General features: G+C 37.7%; 1 protein-coding gene across 1 annotated transcript in view; it reads right to left on the minus strand.

Moving 5' to 3' along the window:
* PDE11A (phosphodiesterase 11A) overlaps positions 1-22,517 on the minus strand; it is a 387,189-nt gene that overhangs the window by 224,947 nt on the left and 139,725 nt on the right. Inside the window, exons 3-4 of the mRNA XM_032356042.1 lie at positions 8,682-8,771; positions 4,641-4,781 (exon numbers count right to left, since the gene is read on the minus strand). Of these exons, the coding sequence (XP_032211933.1) occupies positions 4,641-4,781; positions 8,682-8,771 (231 nt within the window). The remainder of the gene's footprint in view (positions 1-4,640; positions 4,782-8,681; positions 8,772-22,517) is intronic.

Below are 22,517 nucleotides of genomic sequence, written 5' to 3' on the forward strand. Positions count from 1 at the left end.
AGGACCAGAAAGGACAGTCAAAAGTTAAGTTGAAAAAAAAAAAAAAAAGTTAAGTTGGGAACAGAGGTGATGAACTTTGTATGTTGTATGTTGGACAATTTGAACTTTATGGTATAGGCAATAGACAGTTACCAATATTCTGAATCATAGGAGAGGCAGATGCATGTTTTAGAAAGAGAACTAAAAAGAGTATTAAGAATTGATGGAAAGGAAGGAAGACTGCCCCAACTGCAAGTGAAAAAATGAGTCGAGGAAAATGTGGAGCTAAGAGATTAGTAAAGACAGAGTAAAGGCAGTGGTAGAAGAGGTGGAGGAAGGGGCTAGAAATGAGGTCTCAACATAAAAGCAACAGAACTTACAAATGATTGAATGTAAATGGTAAGAAATACTTAGAAGGTACTGTTTTTAGCTCGAGTTACTTACTACATGATGATGCTCTTAACTGAAATAAGGAATCTCAGAAATAGTAAACATTTGGGGCAGTATGTGGTGGATATGGGCAGTGGGGACTGAAGTTCAGAAGTTGTATATATACATATAGTTAACACATAAGTGATTAGTGATGTCAGTTAATATATTGATACAAAATTATTAAAGTGAATTAATATAACAGATATATAATATGATATAGTAATGATTAATGATGTGAGTTTATATGCATATATATATGTGTGTATACACGCACACACACACATATATATTTAAATGATTATTTGGATGATCATCAGAGTTTTTTTTAGATAGTTGCCTCTTAGCACTCAAGAAAAAGTACTTGGAACAAAAATCAAAAAGAATTTACATTGATTTCCTTAGAGGGGGAAGGCAAGCTATAGAAAGGTGGGAAAATGGAAAGAAAATGAAATAGAAAGGAAACCTAAAGCGACTTTTGCCACTCAGGATGGAGGGGATTGAATTCTAGGCTGTTCCAGAACAATCAGAATCAGATAACCATCACCTTTATCTCTTCCTCTCAAGTGTGGGATTCAGGAAGATCATCTAGTTCAATCGCTTAATTGTATGTGTATTTACACAAGAACTAAGAAGTTAAGGAACATATTAAAAAGTAAGTGTAGCTCATGCTTCCTGGTTTGGGCAGTGAGCTCCAGAAACTAGCTTCCTGGTTATAAGCTGGGTGATGAAGTCCTTGCTGGAGTTCTGCACCATGCAGTAGCTGCGAGCCATTGGGATGATTCATGAGAGGAAAACACAAGTAAACACTAGGGCTGAGACAGTGCTTTAGGACTTTGCCATGAAAATGTCGGCATTCTTGCTCTCCTTGTTGAAGCATATAAAAAGAAAAAAAAAAACAGAGATAAAAGTAAACACATGAGCTAGAACGGGGTACGAATTGTTTAGACAGGTTCATGAAATGGCATAACATTATGCAGGGAATATTAGTTCAGAGCACTAAATATTTCCTAATGTCAACAGTAGCTAGCTATGGAGTGATCTTTCTATTTCTTCAGTCTAGTGGAAGATACCATCGACAAAGTCACTTAAAATTGATTGACTGAAACATTTAAGGGAAGCAAAAGAAGGTAAAATATGAATTTTGGCCAGAGAAAAAGGCATTTCTTTTTTCTATTTTTGGCATCCACTGAGTGAATTGATCAATTAATACCTGCCTGCTCAGTTTGAAGACCAGGAAAGCAGTTTCTAAACACTGAGGTAAGAGCTTGATGCGTCAAAGCTTTGATAACAAGATTTCAATTTCTTTTCTTCCTCTTTCCCTCAAATGAACAAAGGCCAGAAAATATTATACATCTGAAATAACCAGCTTTTTAAATATTCAAACTACAAGGCAATAATTGAAAACTTCTGTTTCCAAGAATGATTTAATGAAACAGACAAAAGCAGAAGTTATTTTTAGAGGAAGGAAACTTCCAGCAGATTTTTTTCCTGAAATGATGCTTCCCCCACCCATGACTGTAAAAAGTAACATATGGAACATGAGCAGACATGATGCCATAAGTTAATGCTTGGACACATCTGTTCTTTCTCAGAAACAGAGCACAGATTGATAAAATATGGAAAGCGAAAACCAAAAAGACATCTAGAGGTTAAAAAGCAGAAAAAAGAGAGGGGGAAGATGGCAGAGAAGACCAAAAAGAAAAGTCTATAAAGGGCCACGCCCAAAGACGTAGATCTATTATGCTCTAAGACCAGAAACAGGCAGGTGGCAATGATTGGAATTTCAGCTTCTACTAGGGTTTGGGGACTAGAAATGTTATCTGGAAACAGGTGACCTAGCTTCACCCTCAGAATCTGAACCATGCTGCTCCTGGCTTAGGGTAATATTACCAGACAGCAGGAGACCCACGTCAATACCTGGTTCTTGACTAGGGACCAAGGAACTGCCCAAATTGTTAGGGAGGAAAGAGTACAAGAAAGAGCCAAAGAAAAATGGCACCAACAAACAAAACACCCTCCCAACAAAATGAGCTCCAATCCAAAACTCAAAAATGGGTGAACAAATAATATTAATACAACTAAATCAACGACCTACAGAACTGGGCAAGAAGATACTGATAAATCCCCGTTATACTGAACATTTGAACACACCTGTATCAGAGACCGAGAGGTGAAGAATGGAACAATATTAAGTATATGAATGATGTGAGCAACATCTCGTTCTTGACCAGTGGGTACCACGGGAAAGTCAGCTGGGAAAAAACTCTTTTGGAAAAGACTTTCTCCCTTGAGAAAAAGAGAAATATGTGAACAGTTTTCCTTTCTTCCTTTCCTGGGACACAGTTAATGATGGTACACTGCCTGGAGATGTGCCAGCCTCCTGGACAACGAGGCTGAAAGGCAGCCGAACACTGAGACATGGATGGGAAAGTGAACAGAGCTGGGCTTTTGGTTGCATCATCAGGCTACTGCACCATCCCGAATCACTGCCTGCAGACTGCGTCTCACAGAAGCTGAGGCTCCAACAGCTGCCTCCTCCCACCCTTGCTTAGTGAGAGCTACAGCCTGCCTGGACCATTGGACCATGAACACCCCCACCCCTCCCCATTCTTTTCTGGGGCTTTAAAGTCAGCAGGTGTGGGGGAGAATCCAGCAAGTCACTCAACTCTCTGAGCCTCATTTCCTCCTCTATAAAATGAGAATGAGGGACGCCTGGGTGGCTCAGTTGGTTAAGCAGCTGCCTTCTGCTCAGGTCATGATCCCAGCGTCCTGGGATCGAGTCCCACATCGGGCTCCTTCCTCCGCAAGGAGCCTGCTTCTCCTTCTGCCTGCTATTCTGTCTGCCTGTGCTTGCTCGGTCTCTCTCCCTCTCTGATAAATAAATAAAATCTTTAAAAAAAATAAAATAAAATGAGAATGATAATAATACCTATTTCATAAGGATGAGGGGGAATTAAATGAATTCCAGTCCTTCACGCAACATCTGGAAGCATTCCATAAATGCAGACTATTGCATGGGGCTGGGGTGAGTGCTGTTCTCCTAGGCTTCCCCGGAGCGTTATAGTCACAGTATAATGGCAAAGCTACCGTTTGTTTAAACCACACCTGCTGAAGTAGAAATAAAGCCAAGCTCTGCTAAAATATGGGCAAATACTCCTAAACGTTTCAAACATACATAGATTTTTAAAAACCTGATGTTGTAAGTTTTACGATACTTGTTATTACATCTCCAAAATTTACCCTAAGGTTCTTATTCTTGGAGGGAAACAAACCTAAAGGCAAAGACAATAACCTTTTATAAGTAAAGTACAGTAAAATACCATCCTCTGAGGCATTAACAGCACTTAAATAGCTAGACATTCCTGGTCTTTGAAGACACTTCACGGTAAAGATATTATATTGCTGCTAAGGGTTTAGTCATTTAACTTTCAAGAAGTTAGATTGATGATGATCATTATTTTCAATACTGTTGTGTATTTACCCAACAGATTTCCCCCCAAAGAGCCAAAGGGTTTAACAGAAAGCTGAAGCTAAGTTGCTGCAGATTGGAGGCCTTGAACTAGCTCAATGCCTGCCCTTGGCTTAACAGGTGCCCCAGCGGTGAAGAGGCCAGGAGCCGCCTCCACCTGGTGCGTGCTCTGTGCAAGCATCCCAGCTCCAGAGCAACATAAAGAACTTGGAGACTACTCTTTAAGCTTTTGCTGCAGAGCACAGCCCAACTGAGGCCTGTCACTCCCCTCAGCCCAAGTACAATCCATCTGAGCCCAAAAGCAAAGGGCACAGCTTCCCCAGGATTTGTTGGCTTCCTCCTCATAAGAGGCCTGTGGAACCCTGCCTGGACTGCAGTCCATGCCCGAAGGTGCCAAGGGCCTTCCTCATGCTGGGCGAACAGGATGGGAGCCTGGCACTTGAGCTAACGTCTATTCAGCTGGGAGACACCGGGCAAACCAGCTAAGCCCTCAGTTCTCTGCTCTGTTAATACTCAGGGCTGGGAGCCATCTCCAATGTTCCCATCAATGTAAGAGCCTATGTTTCTAAGGTGACAGTAAAATAAGATGGAAAATATACATAAAAGAAAATAACTTTAATTTTATGAAAAGTGACCTCATGGTTAGAAGAGTCATGAAGAGAGTGGTTCAGGCAAAGATTTCACAAGCTAAATTACAAACAAACGAAACCTTAGTCCATTAACACAGTCTTCAGCTCTCTGTGACAGATAAAAGACTTACTGGTGATTCAATGTCTTCTAGGAGCAAAACAGAACAGCGTTCACATTTCAACAAAGTTTGGGCCCGATGCATTATTTTCTTGACAATTTTCTCCAAGTCAGTCTGTTCTTCAAAGAGGTCATTAACAACCTCCAGCAAAGCCTAGGAAAGACGAAATGAATGTATTTAGGTGGGTAAAGACCGAATAAAAAAAATTTTTTTTTCTCTCAAAATTCCATTTAGTGTCTGTTGCAATCTAAATATGTGTGGCTACTTGTTAGAGCATTGATGATTGTTTCGACTTATTCCATAATTTTGCTTATAACACAGTTTTGAACTGCAAAACACAACTTGAGAATACTGCCAATCCATATAATGCCTGTAAATTCCACATATCGCTATAGGATTATCTCCCGAGTCACTAATGACCACATGATCCCGTTTTAGTCCGCTAGAGCTCTAGGCTTCTCTCCCCACCCCTGCCCCACACGAGCTTTTCTCCAACAGGACTAGGTATAAACCCAACATTTAAAAAAATCTATTTGTTTGCTTATTTTCATCACAACAAATGCCCTCCTTAATCCTCATCACCTATTTACCCTTCCCCCCAACGAGTTCTCTGTAGTTAAGAGTCTGTTTTTTATAAACCCAACATTTTATAAATTATGAATACCCGATTCTCTCCAAAGCACATTTATTTCAGAAAATTACAAAGCAGCTCTACTTCACCCTCAGGAAGAAATAGGGTCATGGTCAAACTTGAGACTTATTTTCCCTAATACACATCTATCACAGAACCCTGGAAGAATTATAGGAATGAATGCTAATTAAGCTTCAGAGCCTTCAAAAAATGTATATAAAATCTCCATTAATCCCTCTACATAAGAAGTATTGCTTCATTGCACCTGTCCAGGAAAACATAAATACTAAAATATATCTTAGGAAAGAAAATACCACTAAAATTTCTGTTAAAACAACACAATAAAAACACACAAAGGGAAAAAAAAAACACCTTAGAATTCTAACTTGAAAACCACATACTCACTTAAAAACCAAATTGTATAACCTCTCATTTTATCCAGCTTATTTAGCTTACAATTTTTGCATCGAAATAATATTTATTTGGAATTTTTAATTACATGGCTCTTCCCAGAGATTTCAGAATAGCAGGCTATGTACAGGTAGTAGATATTATTACGCTCCTATGAGAAAGCAATCAGAACATTACACAGCCAGTGAACTGGCCAGAGTGTGCTTTGTTCAACAGAACCTAATAAAAGGTACCCTCTCAGGTCTGACCTCTCACGAAAGGATTTTGTGTGTTTTCAAATTCACATCTGTTCTTGTAGATGGTGTTGAGGATCATCTCAGGGTTGTGACCAATTTTCAACTTTAGTAATGAATTTTATTTGTCCTGAAACCATTGGAAACGTGCAAATTTCTTCTTTGAGTCTATTCTGGTAGAAAAGCATTTGAATGAGTTAAGGGATCCATGAAATGAGTCTAGTTCACTGAGCATCTAAAAGAGGATCAAATGTCCTTGGCAGCATTTTCTCTAAAGAGACCTTGTGAGTACAGCTAAGGGCCCTGGGTGGCTCTATGATCCTGAAGCAGAGATACACCAGGAGGTGAAAAAAGTTTTGAGTATATCCTGACTGTTTAGCATTTGGACAGCAAATTGCTCTAAGAAGTCAACAATGTGCAATAATTTCATATTTAAATATAACATTAAAAATGAGGCAATTGTCTGAATAATTACCAACACCATTCCCTGTTATTAAGGGGGAAAATATTATTTCCTTAATCATCCAGGCTATTTCTTCAGATAGATCCTATTAACTGAACAATTATTTAACTTTTCAATTTGTTGTGACTGTGTGGATAGGGCCTCTGGGACCCATATGCAAGAACATTTATCTCGGAGGAAAAGCTAATTGTGCCTTGAGTCTTGCACTGACAAATCACATCATAGTAATTTTACTGTTTCTAATTAAAAATTGCTGCTTTACTAACAAGTGATAAAAGTTTCATAAATAACAATACAGACTCGCTCCACAACGGGAGAAAAAGGGAAGACAATCTTGGATGATAGGAAAGTCAACAGATCGGAGGCTCTTAACACAACTGAACACTCCCTATTTCTTGATTTCCCTTGTGTTTGCCCCCCTCCTTCGTCTAGTGCCATCTTTTGTTCCCGGGCTCAATTTTGGACCTCTTCCCTTCTCTTATCCACATATTCTCCCCCAGATGGATGCATTCAGTGCCCTACTTTTAAACATCACCTATATATTGATCTTTCCCTTATATGAGTCTTGAGTCCTAACATCTCACCAAAACTCTAGAGTCCTGTACCTGACCATTTATTTGCCAGTTGTACAAGCCAAAAGTAATTTTCATTCATTTCCCACATCAATAAACTTTGTCTATTTCATCGTTAATTTGGGGGGGGGAATCTCTCATTTCTCACTGATCTAGTCCCAGCCACATTGTTTCTTTATTTCTTAGTTCTATTGAGATATAATTGACAGATAAGTTCTGGATGTAAAATATGATGATTTGATACATCACAAGTTGTGAAATGATTAGTACAATAAGGTCAGTTAACACATCCATTACTTTACATAATTACAATTTGCAAATATCTTCTCCCATTCCATAGGTTGGTTCTTCATTTTGTTGATGGTTTCTTTTGCTGTGCAGAAGACTTTTAGTTTGATGTCGTCCCACTAGTTTATTCTTGTCCTTTTGTATCAGATCCAAAAAATCACTGAAGCTTTTCCCCTATGTTTTGTTCAGAAGTTTTAGTTTCATATCTTACAATAATATCTTTAATCCATACCAACTTTTATTTTTGTGGGTGGTGTAAGATTAGGGGTCTGATTTCAGTCTTTTTCATGTGAATATCCAGTTTCCCCAACATCATTCTCCATTAAGTATTCTTCACTCCCTTGTCAAATATATGCTGACTGTATAAGCATGGGTTTATTTCTGGGCTCTAAATTCTATTCCATTGGTCTATGTATCTGTTTTTAGTGCCAGTGCCATGCTGTTTTGATTATAAGAGCTTTGTATTACAGTTTGAAATCAGGAGGTATGAGGCCTCTAGTTTTGCCCTTCTTTTTCAGGACTACTTTGGCTTTTTGAGTTCTTCCTCTCTGCTCCCTAGATACATGGACCAAGGTTTTGCCTGCCTCATGCCTTTCTTCTTGACATTTCCACTATCTGGACTGCTCTTCCCTAATCTTTGTGTGGTTTTGCACCTTCATTTCATTCAGGTCTCTGCTCAAACAACAAGTTACAGAGAACTTCTTGACCATGTTCTGGAATAAACATCCTCCCAAACCATCCTTCAATGATCAATCTCTATCTCTTTATCACTACCTGATACTATATTATTTCTTATTTGTTTGTTTCTCTATTATCTACTATACCTATCTATACCTACCTGTATCTATTGTATTATGAGTCTAATATAATTTAGTATCTATTTGACAGTTTAGGATTTTTTGAGTCTTCCTTTCTTTCTCTCTTTCTCTTTCTCCCTTCCTTCCTTTCTATTTACAGGGATAGCTGGTGAAAGTCCCTCTTTGTGTGTGTTTCTTTATAATCCTATAAAAGTATTTGCATTATTGTCCAGTTATCTAGTGATGCTCTTCCAGAAAAACTTTCAATTCAAAAGCAAAATTAATGAGGTGGGGTGAAATCACTTGTAATGTACCTTGCTTCTTAAAGAAACTAAATTGTAAAAATATCACTAAAGTGTGTTATTGTTTCAAGACTATAAGAGTATATCTACTACCTTACAGTACAGATGTAAAATTAATTTCGTTTTTAAAAGAAGCTTGTACTATTTGCCCCAAACAACAGAGAATTCGTATCCACTTCCATTTGCACTTATTGCTTCAAAGGTATCTTCAACCATAAACTTGAAGGATTAAACAAATAGAAAGGACTCCTAGACTATTCAAAACTCATCTGCTGGTTTTAAAACATATGAAGGTTCACAGATCCTTGAAAGTGAGAGAGCTTTGAGGGTTGTCAACAGTGTTTCTTTCTACTCACCCTGCTTCTTTCATATTCTTTCCTTGAGGCAGCAAAGAGCTGAGCATTGGATATGGCAATTCCACAAAATGGAAGATACATCTGCATAACCTGGGGGCAAAGAGAGTGTTAAGAACATTAAAACATTACTGCCCCAAATTCCATATTGCCTGCATTGGCTTGGTCATAATACATTCTCTTCAGCACAGAAATTGAGTGTGGAATTGTCAGTACTAGTATCTTAACTTCAGAAGGGATATTTTTCATCATTAACTATAAGATGGTTTCAATCAAGCTTTAACTAGGGAGAATCAATGAGCATATATAGTGAAGCAAGACAACGAAAATCACTAAAAACTATGATATAGGAACTGTACCTAAACCATCTGTGTATTCCTTCCTTGATCAGTGAAAAAGGAATAAATAAAAGAACTCATATATCTAGAATCTAAAGCAAGTGTCCACACTCACATTTGGAGGCTATGAGTCAATTTCTTAGTGCATGTGTATCTGTAGCAGGGTTCTCAGCATGACCCTAGCACTCTGCCAGCTACGAATTTCAGTAGATTGTTTCAGTAAGAACTTAGGGGCCACAGGGTCTAATAAGTTTGTGCAGAAGAGCTCAAATTGTGCCCACTATTCTGTTGACATAACTAGATGTGAATGCAAATGTGAGGGATGGTCCTACAGAAGGCTGTTTGAGGAAAGTTTGGAGAGCCTTTCAGACAGCACACTTCTTCTATGGGAAGAAACGGCTCGGTGGGGAGGGCTCAATCCTAACAAAGACTTTCTTAATCATTTCATCAACACCTATTTTCAGTACTGCCTGACACTCTCACTCAAATTTATCTCCAGCATTGCTGATTCCAAAGAGAGAGAGAACGCCCCAAGTAAAACCAAAGGAATAGATTTTCCTAAACTCTTCGCAACATGGAACATTGTGACGAGCAATATTGCTTTGGGATTTCTAGAAGCAGAAGGAAAAGGGCACGTTTTCTTCCAACATCCTTCTCCCTCTGTCTCCTTTTCTGTCTCTATCTGTCTCTCTGTCACACATACACCCCCAACATTGCAATGTCCTGTGAAGAGGTACAGAGCAGTGACAGCACAGAGCAGCTCCTGCATGCCCAGAAGAGGGAAGTGCAGTGTTCACTGTGGGGGGGGGGGGAGGGACAAGAACAGCAAGAGCAGTGTGAGACACCCCGGGGACACACAAGACACAATTACGTAGAGCCTGAGGTGATTTTGCAGAGGACTTGAGAAAGACAAACGATGAAGGACAATCCCCATTCCCTATCATTTCTTTCCTATTAAAATCTTGCTTTGGGGGTGCCTGGATGGCTCAGTGGGTTAAGCCGCTGCCTTCAGCTCAGGTCATGATCTCAGGGTCCTGGGATCGAGTCCCACATTGGGCTCTCTGCTCGGCAGGGAGCCTGCTTCCCTCTCTCTCTCTCTCTGCCTGCCTCTCCGTCTACTTGTGATCTCTCTCTGTCAAATAAATAAATAAAATCTTAAAATCTTAAAAAAAAAAAATCTTGCTTTGGCTACCTGGGCATACTCAACTCTGACCTTGGGTCCCAGCAAGTATTGCACAATGCTGTACAAGTTAATGCGGTGACAGCAGTCTTAAAGAAAGAGACACAATGGGACTGGGATTAAGTAGTGGTACAAACTTAATGAGTTAATTTTTTTACACATCCTTCCAGGATAAATTCCTTCACCGAATTTGACTTGAACTTCTATTTAATGAGGATCTACTAGGTGCCAGACACTCTCACTTCATTTCTTCAACTTTTCACAGAGAGACTTTAAATACATTTTAGAGGTCAGGAAATCCAGTAACCTCCTCAAACTCGCACAGGAGCTCAGGTCATCTTATTCTACAACTGATGACCATTCCCTACAACATGCTGCCTCCCAGAAAGAGATACTATTTCTGTCACCCCCTTATTCCCCTTCCTTACCACTCTCCCTCATGCCTTAGAAAGTTTGTTGATAAGCCGGATAAAGCTGTTGACATAAAGCTGCCGGATATTCTGCCAGAATTTCCCTGTCGTTAGCCAGAACGGGACCACTTCCAACATCACCTACACACACAGAAAGCGCTTTCCTGTTGTTTCCTGTTTTTTCTCTGCTGTGGAGGCGGTGACATGATGGAGGTGGGGGGTAGGGGAAGATACGGGTTATTTTACCTCCTCTTTTTCCTTTCCATTCCTTTGTCCTTTCCTTCCCTTCCCTTCCCTTCTCTTCCCTTCCCTTTCCTCTTCTCTTCCTTCTTCCTTCCTTCCTTCCTTCCTTCCTTCCTTCCTTCCTGTGTTTATTTGCCTTCAGAGGCCATATTTAAGGTGGTTTATAGGTTATGCAAGTAGGTAGAAGAGAATGACCAAATGAATAAATATATGAAATGTTTTCTAACGTATCTAGGCTTGTTTCAATTCATTTGTAATAACAACATTTATGAACTCCAAGCATTGTGTATAATTAAAAAGAATGTGAATTTTAAATTAGATGACCATTGTCCTTTATATGGCTGTTCTGTGTGAAAGCCAACAAGTCACTTAACCTTTCTGAACCTATTTCCTTATCTAAAAAATGCCTGGTTTCACTGGCTTATCTTTCCTTTTTAGTTCTAATATTTCGTGATTCTAGTAAGTAGAAACACCCATAAGCTGTAATATTCTGCTTGCTAGAGAAAACAAAGAATTCAATAAACATGCTCACATTTTATTCAAAAAATAATCATTTGTAGTAGTAATTGATGTTGACACAGTCTTTGGATATGATGTTAAGTATTTTATATGCACTCTATGCTCTGATCCTTATAATCACATATGCCATACCATTTATTCTATTTTTCAGATAGGAAAACTGAGGCTTTAGAAAATTAGCCAGATTTGTTGGGAGCCATCTCTGCATCGGGTCTGTCACATTTCTGCACAGCTTACAACCAAAATCATTGCTCTATCTTTCAAAGGTGTTTGTATAATGAACAGCCTTAGAAAACAGTGTCTTTTCCAGAGTGAAGAGCAAACTTGTTTACTACAAAGTGTAATTAAGATAGTGTCTCTCTCTGGGGCAGAGGTCAAGCAGACTTACTGTCCATTATGAAAGATCTGTGTTCCCTACATTTGAGGTTCCTCTCCTAAACCCTTGACCTGTGTCATCAAGATGACGCTGTTACTGAACATTTCATTCCAAGTCAGAAGCAATTGTTCACATATCATTAAGACTATTTCATTTTGGGGATGCCTGGGTGATTCAGTTGGTTAGACGTCTGCCTTTGGCTCAGGTCATGATCCAAAGGTTCTGGGATCAAGTCCTGCATCAGGCTTCTTGTTCAGCAGGGAACCTACTTCTCCCTTTGCCTCTGCTTTTCCCCTTCCTTGTGCACGCGCTCTCTCTCTCTCTCTCTCTAATAAATAAAATCTTAAAAAAAAATTTAAAAAGATTATTTCATTTTTCATTTGTCTTGTAGGTATGTTGATATGAACTCCCTGATATAGTTACTTAGTAACTTAATTACTTAGTATTTGTAATTATAAGGTTAAGAGTCCCCGGAACAATTACTGAGATCCATGTTAAATTTCTTTATTCCCTTTTACTGAGTTCATTGCTATTTATCTTATTGTCATATTTCATTGATTTCCCCCTCCACCACATTGCGTTTCCTTTATTTTAGTGATTAAAACTAGAAAGTCTATGTGTATGCTTAATAAAATCTAAATTTAACACCTTTAGCCTCCTTCTAAGTAAGATAAAGACATTGGACTACTTTAACTTTCTTGTTATATCTGTTACATTTTTTACTCATCTCTTGTTCATTATTGCAAACTGGACACATTATTATTAATTCATGCTTATTTATATTTACTCACATGTTTACCAATTTTTTCTTCTTCATTCCTTCTAGCACCTCTTTCTTTCCTTGTGGAATAATTTTTCTCTTTTTGAATCCTTTAGGATATCCTTTAGCACTGCTGGCAAATGTGTTATTTTTGCTTTGTATGAAATTGTTCTTATTCTATGATCAATCTTAAAAGGTAATTTAGTTTGGTATACAATTCTAGGTTGACAGCTATTTATCTCAGTACTTAGAAGATATTATTCCAATAATAATAGAATTCACATACAGCTGATGCTGCCAAAATAGTCAGCTGTCAGTCTAATTCTTCGTAGGTTATCCATCTTTGTCTCTAGTTTCTCTTAGGTCCTCTTTCTGTCTTTGGTGGTCAGTCTGTACTTTTGCAGCCTCAGTCTAAGGCTTCACCAAATCATATAGAACTCCAAATATATTGGTCAAAGATTACTGAGGATGGAGACAATATCACACATTTACGACACATTGCAGACTGAGAGGGGATTGATTTACAAAGGGAATGACTTCCCAGTGTCATTAACTGGTACAACAATTCAACACTCTGAGGCCAGAGTTGGTTCCACTATGGACACCTATACGACAATATGGTCCCAAGAGTTTCTAAATAAATGTTCTGGAGAATCAGGCAAATGCATTTTGAAAGGAGGAAGTGAGAAGTTGCAGAAGCAGTAGCAGTATGGAAATACGAGATAATGAAAAGTTAAACATTTATATCTTTATTTCAGGCCCAGTGTAACAGATGTCTTTTTTTTTTAACTGTTACTTTTCTATTTTTTTTAAAGATTTTATTTATTTATTTTAGAGAGAGAGAGAGAGATCACTAGTAGGCAGAGAGGCAGACAGAGAGAGAGGGGGAAGCAGGCTCCCTGCTGAGCAGAGAGCTTGATGTGGGGCTCGATCCCAGGACCCTGGTACCAGGACCTGAGCCAAAGACAGAGGCTTTAACCCACTGAGCCACCCAGGTGTCCCAACAGATGTCTTTTTTAAACAAAGAAAGAGAGATACTGCTCTGTTCTTCTCCTTTTGAAGTCCCCCTCCTCCAAGATAAAATACTAATTTGGCCTTCATCATCTAGTTTCTGAATGCAAAAGGTCTAAGAAAACCTTAATGACTAAGAACCTAATGAGTCCGTACACGCTTGTGCAGTACTTTTCAGCTTAAAAGCACTTTATGAACATCACCTAATTAATCTTTACAACATCCCACACGGAAAGGGAGTTAAACTGAAAATCATTAAACAGTGCAGAAAAGTCCCTTCATCCCTGGAAATTCAGGAAAAGTGTCACTAATAAGCATAAGGTGGGAGCACTGGGTCCCTCGATCAATGTTCTAAAGAAAGACAGTAGGTATTGAGACTTTTCAAACTCACAGATCACTGAGAAAGGTTATTAAAGCCTCCTGGGCTGGGCTGGTCCAATTATGTATCATTAAAGGACACTGGAGGTCTACCCTGGAGATTCTGTGAGGGGACTTGGGCCATCCCCTTTATGGACTCCACTCCTGAAAGTAAATCGCTTGAAGAGCCACATCACTATCAGCTCAAGTAATGGGTGAGAGAAGGTCTTCTCACCATCATGTAACATCAATCTCTGTGCAGACCCTGTGATTTGCATTTGCAGGTCCTTTCTGTCTGGCAGGAACTATAAGGCAAAACTTTCCTGAGCCGGGTGGGCCCCACTGATTTGAAACTGGGGGTGTTGTAACTCAAACACTAAATAAAGTCTTCAAGTAATTTGGAAAATAAGGTATCAAATTATGGAGGCAGTCACATTTTCACATAATGAAATACTCCCTCCCACATATTTTAGAATAGAATATTTAAAATGGTAAAAAACTAGGAATGCCTGGGTGGCTCAGTCAGTTAAGCATCTACCTTGGGCTCAGGTCATGATTGCAGGGTGCTGGGATGGAGTCTCATGTCATGCTCCCTGCTCAGCCTGCTTCTCCCTCTGCCTGCTGTTCCCCCTGTTTGTGCTCGCTCCCTCTCTCTGACAAATAAATTTTTAAAATCTTAAATAAATAAATAAATACAATAGTAAAAAAAATAAGTCTTAAGTTTTCTAGACTCTCCAGAGAAAACTCCTGCTTCCACGGGTATAGTTTGGTTCACTGCAATTTTCTTTCTATGCAAATTCAGTAAAGATATTAGGTCAGAGTTTTATTTCAAGAATCAGAGCCATAAATGAATCTTGTCACCTCATACCAAAGTATATGCTCTTGGCTAAAGCACGCCTTTCTCTTGTCAGTGATGAGACATCTTTGAAGAAAATGGCCTCCCCAAAATATACAGAGACATAAGGTCCCAACTTTGAAAGAACATTGCCATGGATTAGGTTGGTTCAAAACATAATGTTGGAAATTGTTTCTTTAAGAACTAACACCCTAAGGATGCCTGGGTGGCTCCATCATTTAAGAGCCTGCCTTCAGCTCTGGTCATGATCCTGGAGTTCTGGGATGGAGCCCCACATCAGGCTCTCTGCTCAACAGGGAGCCTACTTCTCCCTCTACCTTTCCCCCTATTAGTGCTCGTGCTCTCTCTCTCAAAAATAAATAAATTTATTTTAAAATTTAAAAAAAATTTTAAACCTTAAAAATTAAAAAAAATTAACACTCAAAAGAGGTTAGAGGGGAGCCCATTTCATTCATAAAAGATGAGGAAGAACAAGGCAATAAATAAATGAGACAGAAAAACTTACTCTTCTGCTTTTCTTTCTGTTTTCTTTCTGAGGAGATAGGCAGTAGGAGTAGGTACTTCTGCTTCTGCCCCTGGTTATCAAAGCTGGGAGCCCAAGGGAACTGGTATGAGCTCCCTTCCACTATCTTCACCTCTCTTCCTGAGGCTAGTATTGGCTAAAAGATCCCTCAGAGGCAAACTTATCTAAGGGTGGACAGGCTGGGGCCGATGCCTGGAAGGCAGCAACACCAGGGCCTACTGGACTTCTTGCAGGCTCTGGTCTGCTGAGCACTTGAATCTTGCATATTACCTGCATTCATATTACCATTCCGGAAGGGGGATACTTCCAAAAAATAACCCTCTCATATCCCGAATCACTTCTGAATTCCCACCCTCTTACTCACTGTATTGAAGGGAAAACCCTGAAAGAACCCATTTCAGGAAACTTGTCCTTTCCAAGATAATTTGAATTATCTTTTTTGGATCATAAGATTTCAACAGGAAAAAAAAAAGCACTCGTATTTCTAGCACTCAAGGGTAACCACTATAAATCATTTGGAAACCGCCATTCAAATTTTCCTCTCTCTCCCCATATAAATTCAAATAGGCTAATCCTAAATGTCATATTTTATCTACTTTTTTCACTTTTATAATCAGCTATCATTTATTATGACCAATGCAAAATATCTTATTGTATAGATCAGAAAAAGAAAATTTGTACGGAAAGAAGGTGGATTACTGGTTCCTTGGGCTAGAGGTGGTAATGAGATTAACTGTAAATGAGATAAGGGAACTTACTGGGGGTCGGTTCTAAAACTGATTTATGCTGATTGTTGCAACACTCATAAAGTTACTAAAAGTCATTGAATTGCTCTTTGAAATGGGTGCATTTGTGGCAGGCAAAATATAAAGCAATATAGCTGTTAAAAATTATCATTCAAAAATCCCACTTACTGTATGGATTAATATTTTTCACTTAGTCAATCATCTACTGTTGGATATTTCGGTCACTTCTAACTTTAACAATCTCAGGGTTATATATCCTTGCAATTAAATCTTTGTGCATCTCATAATTATTTTCTTAGGATAAAGCCCTAATATTTGAACTTATTTATTTAACTTAACACACACTTACATAGCACTTTCTCTGTACCAAGAAATATTCCCAATGCTTTATTAGTATTAATTTGTTATTATGCATGTACATTTTTAATAACTCCTAATGTTACACAAATTTTTACTTTCTGTTAAAAAAATGCAACGGTATAGAAGTGTATACAATAAAATAACTACAGATACCTCTTCATTTCCTATCCTGCTAATTACTCCTCTCCCAAAGAACAACCTTAAGAGGCATTTACAGTATTCTTCTGGACATTTTTAAATTAACTGCCTACATACAATACCTAGTTTTGGGTATGTTTGTAAAAACAAGTGGGATCACATTATTGGTTATATTTTACACCTTCTTTATTGCTTGGCATTATATCTTGGAAAACATTACATATCCATTCAAAGAAATCTACTTAGTTCTTTTTAATCTTTGCTGAATATTCTAGGAGGTGAATGTACCCATTAATTGATATTCATATTGTTTCCAATTTTTCTGTATTATAAATAACGCTGTTGTGAACTTTCTTATGAATTCATCTTTGTGCACTTGGACAATACTTCTGCTGGACAGATTCCTAGAAGTGAAATTTTGGTTGAAGAAAATGTGCATTAAAAAAATATTAATATCTACTGCCAACTTGTCCTCCAAAATTTCTCTACTGGTTTATACTCCCACTAACAGTCATCAGAGAATTCATTTACGTCTCCTCTTACAACATTGGGTATTATTATTCTTTTACAATCTTGTCTGACAGATTAAATTAGCACTCATTATTGCATTAACTTACATTTATTTGATTACTAGTGATATTATAATAGCTTCATAAATCCATATTTGTTGCTTATAATTTTCTTAATTTGTTGGTTATCTCTGTTTTTTAATATGGCCTATTTTTGCTTATCTTTTACTGGACATTCTATTTTTTTACTGCTTAGTGAGCACTCTTTTTATTCTAAGCATAATAACCATCTTCCATTTTTGCAGATCATGAATCTTACTTGATAATTAGCAGTTTTCATCTATTTGATACAGTCCAATAGCCCTACAATATATGATTGCTTTGTTTAAGATAAATAGATATTATGACTCAGTAAACTTAGGCCTACTCCCTCTCACAGTATAAAGAAATTTTACAGCTATATCTGCCTATATAATCCTGTCAAGGTTATTTTTATAAGCAGGTTGACCTACATATCTCATCCTGCCTTTTTGCTCCATTCATTTTTGTAACTCAGAGTTACTGTAAGAAGTCAATTTGAGCTACCATTTGATCCAGCCATTCTTGAGTTTTAGCTATTAAGGTCATTGTGATTTCTCCAATTACTGAGCATAGGTATAAATGCAAGAAGCTATGCTGCATAGTAATTTAACCTTGGTATCAACACCTTGTTGCTAAAAAAACCTTATTATATCATAATCATTGTGTGAACAGAAAAATTCCTCTTAGGCTATTTTCTAATGAGAAACACATTAGTTTTTCTTTAAATTTAGAACAGTTTCACACTATTGCCTCCTATTATAGTAGCAGAATCCTTCCTTTCACCATCTCATTTATCTAGTTCTTTCTTTTTTGTAATTGCTGGTTCTTAAAGTAGTGGACATTTCATATAAATAGGCTCACACAATATGTGGCCTTTTATGTCTGTCTGTCTGCTTTCACTTAGCATACTGTTTTCAAGGTTCATTCATATTGTTGCATGTATCAATACTCCATTCCTTTTTTGTCTTTTTTTCTTAAATTAATAGACTATTTTTTAGAGCAGTTGAAGGGTCACCAAAATGTTGAGTGGAAAGTACAGAGATTTCCCATAAACTTTCTTCCCTCCTCCAGCATACACAGTTTCCCTCAGAATTAACCTCTTACTTTAGTTTGATACGTTTGCTACAATTAGTGAGCCAATATTGGTATATTATTATTGACCAAAGTTTATACTCTACATTAGAGTTCACTCTTTCTGTTTCTTATTCTATGGGTTTTGACAAATGTATAATGACATATATTTACCATTATAGTGTAACAGAGAATCATTTCACTGACCTAAAAATCCTGTGTTCTGCCTATTCATCCTTTCCTCTGTCTCCCCAAACCTTTGGTATTGGTAGTCAGTGATCTTTTAATTGATTCCATAATTTTGTCTTTTCAGGAATGTCATATAGTCAGAATTATATAGTATGCAGTCTTTTCAGACTTTTTTGGCTTCTTCTGCTTAGCAATATTGACTTAAGGTGACTTCACGTCTTTTCATGGCTTGATAGCTTTTTATTTCTTTTTATCACTGAAAAATATTTCATTATATGGATGTACCACAGTTTGTTGACCCATTCACCTTCTGAAGGACATCTTGGTTTCTTCCAAGCTTTGGGACTGATGAATAAAGCTGCTATAAACATTCATGTGTAGGTTTTTATGTGGACATGTTTTCAGCTCATCCAGCTTAATATCCAGGAGTATGATTGTTGGATTGTATGGAAAAAATATTTTAGTTTTGTAAGAAATTGACAAACTGTCTGCCAAAGTGGCTGTACGATTTTGCATTTCCACCAGCAATGAATAGAAGTTCCGGGTGCTTCACATCCTTCTCTGCAAATGCTGTTATCAGTGTCTTGTATGTTAAACATTATTATTTTTTTTTTTTGAGAAAGAGAGAGAGAGAGTGCAAGTGAGCAGTGGGGAGGGGTAGAGGAAGAGGGGAAGAGAATCTTTAGTAAGATCCATGCCCAGCACAGAACCCAACATAGTGCTTGATCTCACAACCATGAATGAGATCAAGACTGGAGCTGAAATCAAGAGTTGGATGCTTAGAATTGAGCCACCCAGGAACCCTGAATTTTAAACATTTTAATAGATATTTCATTATATCTCACTGTTGTTTAAATTTGCAGTTTCCTGATGACATAAGATGTTGAGCATCTTTTCATATGTTTATTTGCCCTATCTTCTTTAGTAAGATATCTGTTCAGCTCTTTTGCCATTTTTAAATCAAGTTGTTGCTTGGTTTGTTTTGGGAGTTCTTTATATGTTTTGGATACCTGTACTTTTTATGCTTTGCAGAGTTTCTCCCAGTCTGTGGTTTCATTACATGCTATTTTTGTTTAAAGCTTAACTAGATTTTTTACTTATTTGTTTCTCTTCTGATTTCAGAGAGCTTTAGGATTAATCAAAAGATTTTAATACATTTCTTTATCTACTTCCAACCTTATTCTCAATATCAGGACAGTATCCTTTTGTCCAACCCCAAGGAAAAGGCCATGTTTTGTCTATGGAGGTAAGGTCTTTCCCAGGGCTCTCATTTCTGTCATTTCTGTGGGATTTGGGGACCCTTCCTCTCTACCATCATTGTTTCTATCTTTTGATCTCCTGTTTCTGGATCATCCCTTCTCTCTCAAAGGTAAATGTCTTTCCTTTCATTTGGTATTGCTGTTTCCATCTGCTTACCTTCAGGTCCTCACTGCTATCATCTGGCTTACAATCTTCAGTCTATAAAAATGGCTCACTGGAAGCTTGTTTATGATCTCCCAATCACCAGATCACAAAACCCTCAACTAATCTATGTCCTTGTTCTCTTTAAAGCCTTTGCCACTTAATCATCAGCTAGATATTAAAATTTTGGCTTCCATACACTATACACTGTTATTTCTTTTTGGCGTTTTTGACACCCGTATTCAAGTTATATTCCCAGATTCAGTCTTTGGTCTTCTAACCTCCTCTTTCCCCACTCTCCCTTTAAGGAATTATTTATTCTCATAATATAAGAATCCTACAGGGGCACCTGGGTTTCTCAGTTGGTTGAGTGTCCAACTTTTGTCTCAGTTCCGGTAGTGATCTTAGGGTGGTGAGATGGAGCCCCACATTGGGCTCCATGCTCAGTGGGGAGTTTGTTTGAGCTTCTCTTTCCCTTTCCCTCTACTCCCCTCCCTTTCTTTCTCCCTCTCAAATAAATAAATACTTCTAAAAAATCCTACAAAATAAAGCAGGTTGGCCATCCAAGAGCTAACCTTTGAGAAAGAGTCAGCTAGAAAAGACAGCAAATTTGGTAGGGTCAGATAGTTAAGCAGCCAAGAAACTTCCTTCTTTTGCTTACTTGCTTCTCCTGCCTCACTCCTAAATGTTGCTCCATCTCTAATTCCCTTTGGTTCTGAATTCAATCTCCCATGTCCCTAGCCACACTTCCTCTCAGCCACCCTCTGCGATTTTTCAGATTTAGGTCTCAGAGTTTCTCATCCACCTAATCCACCAAGTTGAGCTCTAGGAACATTTGCTTCCTCTATCTCATGCTCTAATTTTGGCATTTCTGGTCCTAAATTGAAACTGACCCTGAATTCAACAATATTAACTAGGCAAGTGCAAAAGTCTCTTCTTTTTTATCTGTGTCTTCAATAGTAACCTCAGGGATGATTCTCAAAGATGGCTCTCCGGTGCTAACCTTTTCTCTGTGCTCTAGCTCCACATCACCAGTTGCCTATAGGATATTTCAACTTATAGGTTCATATATTACCTCAAACTAAGCATTCCAAACCCAAGTTGACCATTTCAATCCCCTTCTCCTCCTGAAGAAAGAGAGCTTCAAAAATCCTCTACAGGTGCCAAATGAACATTTAATGTTCTGTTTACTCAGTTCCAAACTCTCAAAGCCAACTTTGATTGTTGTCTGTACATTGGCATAAGCACATCATAGCAATTCAGTAGATTTTGAGGTCTCCATTCCATACCCTCGCCATCCCTCACTATCTCTAGATTACTGTAATGATAGTCAAGACATTCTTATCCCCAAAATGTGCCAAGAACTCATTAATCTTTGCTTTCCCATTCAGAAAAGTCATAAATTTAAACATAGCAACTGTCCCAATGTGCCCTGTTGTGACAATTAAAGAATGGAATAATAAATATTATAAATGCCTTATACATATTGAAAACTGCTTTTTCAAACTACTATTGTGTGAGGCTGTTTCCACCAGATACAGTATTTTCAAAAAAATCTCATTAGAAACTCATCAGAAAGTATCTTGAATATTTAAGACTATGGCTTAGTATTTTATAGATGCTTATGGAAGATATGTAATAATCTCAGGAAAAATAGTGAGGAAATATAAAATTGCTATTCAGAAGAACACATGAGACCCAGAGGGGATTCTTCTACTTATATATCTTTTTTTCATTTTCCAAAAATAATTTATCATCAAAATGCAATGCCAATGACATGGATAATAAACCACACTATTTTTTAATTTCCAGCAATATTCTCCAGTGGAGAAGAAACAGGGAAGGCTATGAAAAATACACTGAGAGCATTAATATTTAATTAATGTAATAGGACCGACCCTAAAATGAATATTATAAGTGTAAAAGCCTTGATCAAATCCGTAAGTTGTGCCTACACAAGTAAAACACTGAATTGGCACCTACAAAATTTAAGATATTTTTAATAGACAACCTCAAAGACAGAGCTTAAAGTTTAGCCTAAAAACACACAGAACTTTGTGAAGGGCTAATCATTTATAGGCATACCTCATTTTATTGTGCTCCACTTCACTGCACTTTGCAGATACTGTATTTTTTACAAATTGAAGATTTGTGGCAACCTGACATCCCACAAGTCTATCAGTACCATTGTTCCAAAAGCATTTGCTCACTTCATGTCTCTGTGTAAAATTTGGTAATTTTCTCAAAACTTCAACCATTTTCATCATTATTATATTTTTTATGTGATCATGATCAGTGATCTTTCATGTTATTATTGTAATTACTGTAGGGTGCCACAAACCATGTCTGTATAAGATACAATGTTAATCAGTAAATGTGTGTCTGACTGCTCCACCAATCAAGCATTCCCCACTCTGTCTCCCTCTCCTTGGACCTCCCTATTTCCTGAGATACAACAATATTGATATTGTGCCAATTAATAACCCTTCAGTGGTCTCTAAGTATTCAAGTGAAAGGATGAGTTGCATATATCTCACTTTAAATAAAAAATTAGAAATGATAAAGCTCAGTAAGGGAAGGCATATTGAAAGTGAGATAGGTCAAAAGGTAGGTCTCCTGCATCAAGCATTTAGCTAGTTGTAAATACAAAGGAAAGTTCTTGAAGGAAATTAAAAGTGCTATTCCAGTGAACCTATGAATGATAAAAAAGCAAAACAGCCTTATTGCTGATATGGAGAAAGTTTTAGTGGTCAGGCTGGAAGATCCAACTG

Source organism: Mustela erminea, chromosome 8, assembly GCF_009829155.1.
Source record: "Mustela erminea isolate mMusErm1 chromosome 8, mMusErm1.Pri, whole genome shotgun sequence".
Taxonomy (NCBI): Eukaryota; Metazoa; Chordata; class Mammalia; order Carnivora; family Mustelidae; genus Mustela; species Mustela erminea.